Source organism: Zea mays, chromosome 8, assembly GCF_902167145.1.
Source record: "Zea mays cultivar B73 chromosome 8, Zm-B73-REFERENCE-NAM-5.0, whole genome shotgun sequence".
Taxonomy (NCBI): domain Eukaryota; kingdom Viridiplantae; phylum Streptophyta; class Magnoliopsida; order Poales; family Poaceae; genus Zea; species Zea mays.
The window spans coordinates 44,641,916-44,655,311 of record NC_050103.1 but is presented as its reverse complement, the minus strand read 5'-3'; the positions used below and the strand labels follow the sequence as shown (position 1 = coordinate 44,655,311).

Genomic DNA, 13,396 nt, shown 5'->3' with positions numbered 1-13,396 from the left:
GCTGTAACAAGCAAATAGCCTTGAAAACTAAATCAGAGTCATACTTTCTGCGTGTTCCACCAGGACGACTTGGTTCCAACTTGATTCGTTTTCCAGCTATCTCACTTTTATTCAGTGACCGAAGAGCAGCCTCTGCTGCTCTTACATCATAGAACTCAATAAACTTGTTGGTGTTTACCGTCAGCATCTATTACTGCACATAATTCCATAAACCAATCTATTGTTATACTTACATGATTTTTTTGTTCCCTGCCCTGTCAGCATCTATTTTCCTGACCTATGATGACGACTCAAGGAGGTTTGCAGCCGACAAGCAATGAAGCTAATATGTGCACCAACGACAATGGTAGCCAACTTGGTACACGGATTGTGGACGAGATTATGGCCGGGAAGAACGTCTTCTTTGATCTTCCTGACAAGTAAAAATCTATCTACCCATATTGGTCTCTACTGCTTTGGCCTTGGCGCAGATCATAATTATAGTATATTGTTTTCATACCTTTTAATTGTTGAATGAAATCTTTTTACAACACTATTTTAGTCATTGTTTGCTTAGAATATATTTGTGTTGCAGGTTGACTGGTGAGATATGGACCTTGAAATTCCATTGCATTGGAGCACAACCTGGAAAAGAAATTGTCACAGTAAATATTGATAAAGCTTATGTTGCCTTTTACAACGTGGTGTACATAAAATCGAAACTTGGATATTCTGGGAGGGACTTCTTGTTTTACAAGAAACGATGTGGCATTGATCGATCCAGGCTATTGGCACTTGATTACATCCACCAAGAAGAGGCCATGCTGTCTGATAACATGGATGAGAGAAAAATAAGTTTTGTGCTCACAAAAGATCCACCCAGTGATCTAGAGGTAAGCATAACTCCCATCAAGCGTCCAAGGCAGCGAACAAATGTTGATGAAGAAACTATAGAAGTGTCGATTGATGCATATAAGGAGTGGCTTGCAATACTACAACATGATAATCCAGAAACGGGTAAGTTAAGATGTCAAACTCATTACATTAAATACATGATATGTTATAGTTTCCACAGTTAAACTTACATATTGTTTAAGTGCAGATTTAATGGATGACTTCAGGGAGGATACGATCAAAACATATAAAGAATGGTTAAGGCATCAAGGCGATCTTCCAGATATCTGTAATTTCTTTTATTTACAGCCTACTAACATATAGTGTATATTTTCGCAAATTGTTAGAGATGTAACTGATGCCTATGCTATCCGCAGTATTGTATGAACGACAAAGCAATGATGACCTAATATTATTAGATGAAGAAATTCATGGCAGCAGCAAACCTACTGCTAATTGGCCATCTCATGCTAGACGTCATAGGAAAAGAGATCCTGGTATTTTTTACTAAGAGTGTTTTTTATTTAAATGTTGCAATCTTCTACTTTGAATATTTCTACCCATTCAGATGTTATTGGTATATATGTAGATAACGATGGAGTCTTTAAAAAGGAGGGGCGTGGTACCCTTAAGGGTATAGCAGCAGCCACCAAGCGAATCAAGAACGGTGATCACAAACTTAAGATTGAATTTTCATCTAAGCTTGGAGGTCCTGTAGGACCAAACGCTCGCACTTTTGTGGATGAAATCGTATTGTTTACAAAGAAAAAGGCACCACTCATTGGAGTGAAAAAGTGGAAAGATATAGAGCTCAATGTTAGATCTTCTATAGCCTCTGACGTACTGGTATGTGAAATTTCTTTACTTGAGCCCTAACAGTTAGCTAGAACTATTAGTGGTCTACTATTCCCAAATTACTAGACAATTAACCTTCTCTTTATATCAAAACTGAAACAGCGAAGGTGGGAGTTTCTAACCAATGAGGACGCGCATGAAAAGATCTGGTCTATTGCTAAGGAGAGATACAAAGGATGGCGATCAATGTTAAGATCAACATACAAGGCATACAATAGTTATGCTGAAAGGATGAAAAACAAGCCTGAAGATGTAGACATCGTCGAGTGGCATTACATGATGTTGTATTTTGGATCTGAGAAATTCCAGGTTTGCTGTTTCATTTCCTTTACTTTAACGATTGGCACTTGCATAATATGGATGATTCTAGCGATTTATTTATTAATTCATTTCCAACTATTATTATTTTCTAGAAAATAAGCAGCCAGAACTCAGAAAACCGTCAGAAACAAAGAACGAAGCATATAATGGGTTCTAGAACTTTTTCCCAAATAAGCTTTCAACAGGTAATGATATGACCACTACTTTATTTTCCATGATTAATGACAAACTTGTATGATACATTCTTCACATTATAGAGTGTTGTGGACTCATTCTTCTACAGGAACACCTATGGGCGCAGGCACAAGAAGGGAACCTCCACCAATAAGGCAACCGAGCTAGAAGAGCTGGAAGAATAGGAAAGGAAGCAAGCAATCAGGCAGCCGAATTGGAAGCAAGGGAAGAGGATCAGGCGAGTCCTATCTCCAGTATATCAATCAGTAGTTTCCTATTTCTGCTATAGCAGACAGTAGAGTTTCCTATTTCCATTATAGAAAGTAATAAGTTGATTGGGTGTGTTCCCTGCCGCCTATACTATAAAGGCTGGCTGCTAGTTTGTAAGAGGGCATCGAAGAATAATACAGTTACCTCCTAGAGGTGGGCTGTTCTTCGACGATGGCGCCTTCAGCCGCCGGCGACGACAGACCTCCTCGCTACGTTCTGCGTTCTTGTTCTCAAGCCACTCTCCTCCTCCACTCTCCCCTGCATACCCCTCGCCTACCACCACGCAGCAGCCACAACAAATTGGTATCGGAGACAAGTGCCCCGACCATGTCCGGCGTCGCGGGCGATCCTGAGCCTGATTCGGTGAAGCTGGACCGCCTCAGCGCGCAGCTCACAACCATGAACAACCGCCTGAACGCGCATGACCAGCGCATCGCGCGCACGGAGAAATTTCAGTCCGGTGATGAAGCGGACCACGAGCCGCAGGGTTCGCCTGATCGTCGACGACACGGAGGCACCGAGGAAGGCAGCTTCAGTGGGGGCCGCGGGAATGGCCCTCGACGTCATGACAGCAGTGGCCCACGCGAGCCCAACCTCAACTTCCCGCACTACGATGGTGAGTCGGATCCGCTCCCATGGTTGAACAAGTGTGAAGGCTTTTTTCGCGGCTACCGCACGCTGCAGGAGGATAAGGTGTGGATGGCCTCTCTCCATCTCGACGGCACGGCGGCACAATGGTACTACCAGTTGGAGCGTGATCTCGGCATCATCATGTGGCCGCGCTTTGTCGAATTCACCAACATGCGCTTCGGCCCGCCCATCCGCTCCAACGCGCTTGGGGAGTTGAAGGAGCTCCACCGTACCGGCACGGTGGAGGAATACCAGCGCCAGGTCTTGGCTCTCCTGTGCCGCTGCGACAACCTGACCCGGCAGCACCAAATCGACTTGTTCAATGCCGGGTTGGGTCAGCCCTTGTCATCCGACGTCGAGATGCAACATCCGGCGAACCTTCAGACAGCCATGAGTCTGGCCCGGGCCTTCGAGCGCCGTTCCGCTGAGGCGGCTCGCGCCATCTACCCGTCCATGCCGCGCCAGCCTTCCCGTCCTCGTCCACAGTCAATGACACCAGCACCGACGATGGAGGAACCACAGCGACCACGCGTTCGTCGGCTGTCGGCTGAGGAGATCGCCGACAAACGTGCCAAGGGGCAATGTTATTTTTGCCCGGAGAAATTCTCCCGGGATCACAAGTGTGCGGCGCGGGGCGGCGTGTTCTGTCTGTCCCTGGACGACGTTGCGCCAGAGGACGACGACATCACGGAGGAAGTCTGCATCTCGCTGAACGCGTTGACGGGGGTCCCTGCTGGTGACACCATCCGTCTTCGCGTCAAGATCCAAGGGGAAGAGCTGACGGCACTTGTGGACTCCGGCTCCACCCACTCCTTCATCAACCAGGGCGTCGCCCACCGACTCGGCCTCGACATCACCCATCGGCCGGGTCTGGTGGTCACTGTTGCTAATGGACAGCAGCTGCACAGTCTGGGCATCTGTGCAGCAATGACATTGGTCATCCAGGACCAGACGTTCTCCATCGACTGCTATGCCTTAGCTCTCGAGGGCTTCGACGTCGTCCTCGGTGTCCACTGGCTCAAGACGCTGGGACCCATTACATGGGACTTCACGGCGCGATCCATGGCTTTCTGGCACCATGATCGTCCCGTCATGTGGCATGGGATCGGTGGTGAGGGAGTTAGCCTTGCTGCTATGACGGCGACCAGAGACCTCATGAATTCATTACTGCAAGATTTTACTGACCTGTTTGCAGAACCGCGTGGACTGCCGCCCGCGCGACGCCATGACCATCACATTCATTTGTTGCCGGGTACGGCTCCCATTGCAGTCCGACCGTACCGATACCCGCAGCTTTTGAAAGATGAGATTGAGCGCCAATGTCAGGAAATGTTGGCACAGGGGATTATTCGGGAAACCACATCCCCTTTCTCCTCCCCTGTTCTCCTTGTGAAGAAGCACGATGGTACTTGGCGATTTTGTGTGGATTTTCGGGCCTTAAATGACAAGACGGTCAAGAACAAATTTCCTATCCCAGTGGTCGACGAGCTCCTTGATGAGCTGTCGGGCGCTTGTTTCTTCACCAAGATTGATCTCCGCAGCGGGTACCACCAGGTCCGGATGCATCCAGAGGATATCGCCAAGACCGCGTTTCGCACGCATCATGGCCATTTTGAGTTCCTCGTCATGCCTTTCGGCTTGACGAACGCGCCAGCAACATTTCAAGCTCTCATGAATGCCATCCTCAAGCCATTTCTCCGCCGGTTCGTTCTAGTCTTTTTTGATGATATACTCATCTATAGTTCTTCTTGGGAGACACATGTGCAGCAGGTCAGGATGGTTTTTCAGTTGTTACGCGCCAACTGCCTCTTCATCAAGCAGTCTAAATGTTTCTTCGGCGAACCAACGGTGGCCTACCTGGGCCATATTATCTCCAAGGAGGGCGTGGCCATGGACCCATCCAAGGTGGCGGCTGTGGAGGCATGGCCACAACCGCGGACTGCACGGGCGCTGCGGGGTTTTCTTGGCCTCACCGGGTACTACCGCAAGTTTATTGCGGGGTACGGTGCGGTGGCCGAGCCCTTAACTGCTCTCCTCAAGGGGGCGACTTTCTCCTGGACTTCCCAAGCGGCATCGGCCTTCCAAGCCCTGAAGAAGGCGCTAGTGTCTGCTCCACTGCTCCGACTACCAGACTTCTCCAAGCGCTTCTACGTCGACTGCGATGCTTCGGGCTCCGGCTTTGGCGCGGTGCTGCACCAGGGAGAGGGCGTCGTGGCTTACTTCAGTCGCGCCGTGGCCCCTCACCACGCCAAGTTGCCCGCATATGAAAGAGAGCTGATCGGCTTAGTCAAAACCGTTCGCAATTGGAGGCCATACTTGTGGGGCAGGTCATTCACAGTCCGCACTGATCATTGCAGCTTGAAGTACATATTGGACCAACGTCTGACCACTATTCCACAGCACACTTGGGTCACGAAGCTATTTGGTTATGATCTGGATGTGGTGTACCGCCCAGGGAAGCAAAATGTAGCAGCAGATGCCTTATCTCGTCGGGATGAGGAGGCCTTCAGTATTCATGCCCTATCGACAACATCATTTGTAGTTTTTGACGCAATTCGTCAAGAACTCCTTGCTGATCCAAGAGCACAAGAAATTCGGGCCCAGTTAGCCAGTGGCACTGCACCAGCAGGGTGGACGGAGGTGGATGGACTGCTGTTATTTCAGGGCAAAGCATATGTTCCAGATTCATCTCCCCTATGGCCACAGCTACTGGAGAATGCACATGCAGCAGGACATGAGGGTATTCAGAAGACACTCTATCGTCTTCGGTTATCCTTCTTCAACTCTCACAGCAGCCGTTTGGTCAGAGAGTATGTCAAAGGTTGTGGAGTTTGTCAGCGCAATAAAACTGAGCACTTGCACCCAGCTGGACTGCTGCAGCCCCTGCCAGTTCCCTCTTCTGTTTGGAGTGATATTGCTATGGACTTCGTTGAGGGCTTTCCCAAAGTTGGTGGGAAATCAGTTATTTTGACTGTGGTGGACCGGTTTTCCAAATATGCTCATTTCATCCCACTCAGCCATCCATATTCAGCCACCGTTGTTGCCAAAGCCTTCTTTGATGAGATTGTTCGGCTACATGGGTTCCCATGTTCTATTGTTAGTGACCGGGACCCGGTTTTAACTAGCACTTTTTGGACTGAATTATTCCGTTTAGCAGGGGTGATATTGCTTCTCAGTTCAGCTTTTCACCCACAAACGGATGGGCAGTCGGAGGTCACTAATCGCATTATCACTATGTATCTTCGTTGCTTAGCAGGAGATCGACCTCGTTCTTGGCTACAGTGGTTACCATGGGCAGAATTTTGCTACAATTCTTCTTTCCAAACAGCTATTGGTGTTTCTCCTTTCCAGGTGGTTTATGGCCGGCCTCCACCAACCTTGCTGCAATTTGAACAGGGGGCGGCAAAGGTGGCAGCAGTAGAAGCCCAACTCAGAGATAGAGATGAATTCCTTGCTGAAATCCGTGATCGGTTATTGTTGGCTCAGGAGGTAATGCGTGCTCAGCATGATAAGAAGCACCGGGAGGTTGTCTTTGCAGTAGGAGACTGGGTTTGGCTCCGTTTGCATCACCGCACAGTCGTGGGTATCACTCCAGCTCGTGCCACCAAGCTGGGCCCTAAGTACTTTGGACCTTATGAAGTGCTAGAGCAGATTGGATCAGTAGCTTATCGTCTTCGTTTACCAGCAGCAGCTCGCATCCATAATGTGTTTCATGTGGCTCTTCTTAAGCCTTTCGTGGGTACCCCTCCGGTAGGTGATCCAGTGCAGTTGCCATCTCTTGTTCATGGAAGAGTGGTTCCTAATCCCTTGAAGGTCATTCGTGCTCGTCTCAACCATGGAGTATGGGAATTGTTGGTACATTGGGACGGACGGACAGCTGTTGATGCTTCTTGGATTTCACTAGAAGAATTCAAGAAAGAATATCCGGTGTTTCAGCTCGAGGACGAGCTGTTCCAAGGGGAGGGGGGAAGTGTTGTGGACTCATTCTTCTACAGGAACACCTATGGGCGCAGGCACAAGAAGGGAACCTCCACCAATAAGGCAACCGAGCTAGAAGAGCTGGAAGAATAGGAAAGGAAGCAAGCAATCAGGCAGCCGAATTGGAAGCAAGGGAAGAGGATCAGGCGAGTCCTATCTCCAGTATATCAATCAGTAGTTTCCTATTTCTGCTATAGCAGACAGTAGAGTTTCCTATTTCCATTATAGAAAGTAATAAGTTGATTGGGTGTGTTCCCTGCCGCCTATACTATAAAGGCTGGCTGCTAGTTTGTAAGAGGGCATCGAAGAATAATACAGTTACCTCCTAGAGGTGGGCTGTTCTTCGACGGTGGCGCCTTCAGCCGCCGGCGACGACAGACCTCCTCGCTACGTTCTGCGTTCTTGTTCTCAAGCCACTCTCCTCCTCCACTCTCCCCTGCATACCCCTCGCCTACCACCACGCAGCAGCCACAACACAGAGAGATCCAGAAACTGGTATAGAACCAACCGATCTATCCCTTTGGATGACTACTCATTGTAAAAATGATGAATGGTCGGAAGAGGCTTCACGTGGCATTTATGTGAGTAAATCACAAAGCTTACTACTAAAACATACTTTAAAATACTGGGCATGAATTCTTATTTGAATTGAGCTAACTTGAACTATATTGTTCTTTTCAGGAGAAGGCAGCTGAGAAAATTGTTGAGAAAATATATCAAACAGAAAGATATCATCTAACAAGAGAAGAGGAAAATGCTATTTTCCAAACAACATTCAAGGAAACAACAGGATGTAAGGCAAACAGACTTCATGGTCATGGGTACCTATCAAGATATCCAACAAGAAGTCAAGTGATGGAATCAAAGTTCCTCGAACAAGCTCGTGCCACGGTTGCAACCAACCAAAAGAACATTGAACTCGAAAGTCAGGTCCAGTTGTTAAATGAAAAACTTGCGTGTGAGGTTGCAGAACGAGAAAGAATACTACAGGAAAAAATGCAAGCACTGCAAGAAGAAGAAGAAATAAAAAGACAAGTGCTTAGAGAAGAAATGAGACAAGAAATGGTTGCTGCCCTTGCTGCTGTAGCACAACAGGTATAAAATTTGATATTTGTATTTTTACCATCATTGCTATTAGAAACTTTTGCAACATAAATTGTTTGATCAATTGTTTAATGCAGAGCAACCGTGAAAGCACCACTCCAATCGATCCTTCTTCCATTGTCCCTACTAAACCTCCTGAACTCATCCTAGCTGATCCTCCTGCACCTGCACCAAGTAGTGCAAACAACGTTCGTACACCAGACACAAACAATAAGAAAGACAATATGCCAGCAAACTATATTAGCTCTTACACTCTAAGGAATGCTGTGACAAGACGTGTGCAGGCAAGGGGCAACAAAAGAAGCGAATGTGTATGGAATGCAAATGTTCTTGCATTATGATCATATAAACTGTTTTACAACATTTTTTTGATAGTTTTGTTTTTGTAATCCTGAATATGATAATAGGTACAATCCGCAAGTGCAAGCGAGAAGCAAGGTAGATCAACTTAAGAAGCTCTATCAAAGTGTGTTTAAGGTATGTCCACAATCTATTTTTATTTCTTTTGTAGTTGTGCATGCAATGGATTTTAGTAGCCTAAACAGATTTTAGTTAACCATAGGAGCAGTACACATGTTTGTGGCTCTGTGCAGCATGCTTATTTTATAGCTTGTTTTCGCTCTTGTTAGGCTGGTGCTGCAGCTGCCTTCTCTGGTAGAGATAGAGTAGAATGCTTGCTGCTGCGTGCTTCCTGTTGCTGCGTGCTACTGTTTGTTTCTTGCCGCTGCTAGCTGCGTGCTGCTGCGTGTTGTTGCTGCTGCTTGCTGCTTGCTGCTTGTTGCGTGTTGCTGCTTGCTGCTTGCTGATGGTTGCTGCTGATGCTGCTTGCTAGGAGTTGTGCTGTAGTTGTAGCTGTAGCTGTAGGCACTACAGTTGTAGTCTTCCACTAATGATTAACCAAGTTATTGTAGCTTTACTAATTATTGTTTTGAACACTTCCAACAGGTTCCTTGTCGTCGTGATATCGTCGTCAGCCTAGCTAACCATCGCCTGCATCAATGGAGGGGATGGAGGGGTACACGATGGCAAAAAAAACTTCCAATAATTTGCTAGTCCTGAGTAGTTTATTATCTATGTTATCACAATCCAAGCTAGTACGAGGATGCTGTGATTGTGAGCTATGTTATCAAATTAATTTGTATTTGGCCACTATTTATTTGGTGCAACCTATTTGTTACAACTTATGGTATGGATATAGTTAATATATGAGACAAGAGACAAATATTATGGTTGTCAATTTTGGTTCTGACGTTACTGATGTAAAATATAATTCTTTTGCATAACATTTTATACCCAATAGAAATGCAAAATGCATTGTCGTATAAATTGTGGGTTTGAATATGTGTAAATGCAACGGATTTATTAGTTGTTGTATGGTTCAGTTGCAATGATTTTTTTGTTGCAATAAGATGTAATTACCATGGATCTATTTCGTTGGGACTTCAGTAGTCGCAACCTTTTCTTCTTGTTGCAACATCATTAGTTATGATATTTTGTTGTTGTTGTTATAACGGTTCTTACCATAGATAATTTTTATAGCAAAAAGATCATGTAGCCACGAGACACATTATGTTGCAAAATGATCAAATGCAACGAAATTATTTGCATTGCAATACATCTTGTTGCCATGAGTCACTTGTGTGGCACTAGTGTTTTGTTGCCACGAAGCATCTTGTGGTAACAAAGCCATTTGCAACAGATTTAAACGTGGCATTAACACTTATTACCATGAAATATGTTGTGGCAATAGAGTTTTTGGCAACTATCGTAAATGTTGCAATATAACTTATTGCAACAGAATAGTCCATTGTAACAACGAACGATTGCAACACTTGAATACGTTACAAAAGATGTAGTAATTGCAACAGAACGTAAAATTGTTGCTATAGCCTATTGCCACTCTGTTTTCTGCAACAGCAGGCAACGGCAGTTGTTCTATCGCAATTGGTGCCTTTCGCAACGATTTATGGTCTATCGCAACGATTTTTGCCCATTGCAAGAAGGTGATTTTTTAGTAGTGTAACTTTCCTAGCAGCATTGTGGAATACATGTTTTGCATGTTCTTCGTTCGCTGTTTCGTCCAATCTAAATTGTTCCTGCATAATGAAGAAGCAATTAAATTCATTTATAGATGCCCACAGTAAGAAAATTTAAAAGACATAATAAACAAACCCAAAACGATGACTGCACTGCGTCTTGGTGAGTACGGTCGGGTCCATATGGTTTGAGGCCCCAGTGAGCCCAGTGATACGTCCCTATCTCTGCCCCGTTGAATTGTACCACCCCTGGATAGTGAAAACAAGCTATAGATCCCAGCACTGTGTTAACTGGTGTCCGGTGACCTTTGCCACTCCATGCCACCTCCACCCAGCTCCTCTCTCCTGCAGGGTTTATGACCCTACGTTGGTCCAAGGGTCGTGTCGGTGGAACTCTAAGGGACCGCCGAAACCTACAAAATTGTAAATTGTGCACGGGTAATAATATCAATCCAACAGAAAATAGAACTCGTCGTCAAAATAAAAATACCTGAAGTTCGTTGCCTGTGTCGTTGTAACAACCTCGTCATCGGCCTCTCCATCGTAGTCCTCCCCATAGTCATCATCATCACGCATCGATGAACCTTGGCCTGCTAGCTCGTCCTCCTGCCTAGGTGCATTGTGGTCTGCCGCCTCGCGCTCTTGCTCAAATGCATTGTGGTCCAGCTCTAGCATAGGACCACTTGAGCCTATCGCCTCACGCTCTTGCTCAAGTGCATTATGGCCTGCCACCTCGTGCTCTTGCCCAGGTGCACTATGGCCTGCCACCTCGCGCTCTTGCCTAGGTGCACTATGGCTTGCCACTTCGCGCCCCTGCTCCTCCATGCAACCAAGGAGATGCTCTAACCGTTGCCTTGACGTTGTAGAGCCCTACAAACATAATCAACAATGAGATATATCAAGTAATCGAAAATAAGCTAGGTGATAATACTATTACATACGTAGAAGAAAAGAAAATAAAACAAATTAAATACCTGGAACAACATAGAGGATGTATCCCCACCACCTGAACCCCTAGTCGACCGTGACCTCGAGGAGTCACCACGGTCTCCGCGCTTCTTCCCTTTGAGCTTGTCCATGACCCTCATCATCTGCACAAATTTCATTACAAGAATTTAATTATATATACTTTTAGGATTGAAATAAGAATGCATATACAAGAATTTAAATATATATACTTTTCAAAAATCATCGGCATCAGAATCTGCTTCAGCAATGCGCTGCTCAATTATTTCAAGTCTTTGTTGTTTTTCAAGAATTCTCTATGACTTATGAGTCCTTTCCCTAGAAGGACCTGGTTCTTCTACCATCAAATCTATGGCGATACTAGCTACTTCATTGAGCCCTAAATCCTCAGTAAATTCTCTATTTTCTGACTGATCGCCTTCTTCTTGATAAATATTAACAGAATCATCATCTTCGTTATTTGTGTTGTAATAATCATATCGTAACGGATGGACTTCAGGACTAATTTTGTAAACAAGACTTCAAGTTTTCATGAGGATATGTTAGATAGTACACCTATTGCGCTTGATGTGCAAGCACAACATTGCTATACTCGTTGCCTTTAAACCGTGATTCATGCTTTACCTCCACAATTTCAAATTCATCCTCTCGCGTTTGTTGAGGATCAAACCATTCACAATCAAATAACACAAACATGAACTCTTTGGCCCCACCAAGAGTGTACTCAGTTATGTCTTGAAGAACACCATAATAGTCATGAGTGCCTCTGTCTGCATTTGTGGCAGTTGCTACTACTCCACTATTTGTCGTGGCTGCCTGCGGGTTGATTTTTTCTAATATTGATGTTCGAAAATGGTATCCATTAATATCATAGCGGCTATATTTTCTTGCTTCCATCCGACCATGTGATATCTGTTGCAAATCATCCGAGACTAGAGAGTCAAGTTTCTTACACTACATAGAGCAGAAAAAAGATATAGTTAAATAGCAAGTCGTATGTCCAAACTAAGTACACAAAGGAAAATTATAAAGAGATAATTACATGATTGTGGAACCATTCAATGAAACATGGACCTCCGTTCATCCTTTTCATACATAGATTATCCAGTTCCTTTGGTGTAGGTTTGTGACCAGCTAAATATATGGAATCAAACATTTCAAAGTATGGATCAAGTTCCTCCATGTTGGTGTACAAGTAGAGCATGGTGAAATTACGCTCTCTTATGTCAACATAATGTGCAGTAGAAGCCCCGACCCCTTTCCCCTTCCAGAGAAAAACACTAAGGTCGGTCGAAGGACCTTCTTCTTCAGTATGATACCGTGTTGACTGAGCATTCACGTTGTTAGTGTGTGATAAATACTGACTTGAGAAGATTGTGATCTATTTAGCTGCAAAGGCCTCTGCAATACACCCCTCAACCCTTGCTTTGTTTCGCACAGTAGCTCTAAGTTTTTTCAATTCTCTTTCTTAACTATACATCCATGGAAACTGCACTGGTCCTCCTACCAATGCTTCATAAGGTAAGTGCACTAGCAAATGATGCATCACATTCATAAATTCAGGCGGAAATACTTTTTCCATCTTGCATACAAGCATCGTGATTTGTTTCTCAAATTGAATCATCAATTTCTTTGAGATCTGCTTAGCACATATATGTCTATATATGTAACTAAGTTCAGCAATCATCTTCCACAGAGGAGGCTTCAAATAGCCACGGAACATTACCGGCATGAGTCTTTCCATCAAAATATGGTAATCGTGAGCCTTCAAACCATTTAGTTTATTAGTGTCGAGGTTAATAGTACGTTTTATGTTAGCTGCATAGCGGTCTGGAAACTTCAACATTTTCAACCATCAAAATACTTCTTTTCGCTCTTCCGGCTTTAGACAATATGGAACTCGTGGTGTCCTCTCCTTTCCATTAGGATTTAATTTGACCTCAAGGCTAGGGCGATCGCAAAGATTAGCTAAATCTTTCCTCGCATTGATCTTGTCTTTTGTTTTACCCTTAATGTTTAGACACATGCTTATGATGCTTTCAGCAACATTGCGCTCTTGGTGCATCAAATCTATGTTGTGTGGTAAAATCAATACCTTCGCATAAGGAAGTTCCCAGAGAAAAGAAATATGAGTCCAGTTGTGATCTTGACCATAACCTTCAAACTCATGACCTTCTATAGCCCTTTGA

General features: G+C 44.9%; 1 protein-coding gene and 1 long non-coding RNA gene across 2 annotated transcripts; both read left to right on the top strand.

Moving 5' to 3' along the window:
- Positions 1-265: 265 nt before the first annotated feature.
- LOC103636910 (uncharacterized) lies at positions 266-1,384 on the top strand. Its single transcript, XM_020542967.1, has 4 exons — positions 266-419; positions 575-996; positions 1,082-1,162; positions 1,251-1,384. The coding sequence occupies exons 1-4, from the start codon at positions 280-282 to the stop codon at positions 1,382-1,384; spliced, it is 777 nt and encodes a 258-aa protein (XP_020398556.1). The 5' UTR covers positions 266-279.
- Positions 1,385-8,282: 6,898 nt separating this feature from the next.
- Positions 8,283-9,484, top strand: LOC103635139 (uncharacterized). The gene is made up of 3 exons (XR_002263965.3): positions 8,283-8,516; positions 8,613-8,682; positions 9,151-9,484. It is a non-coding gene; the product is annotated as an uncharacterized lncRNA (long non-coding RNA).
- Positions 9,485-13,396: the final 3,912 nt, after the last annotated feature.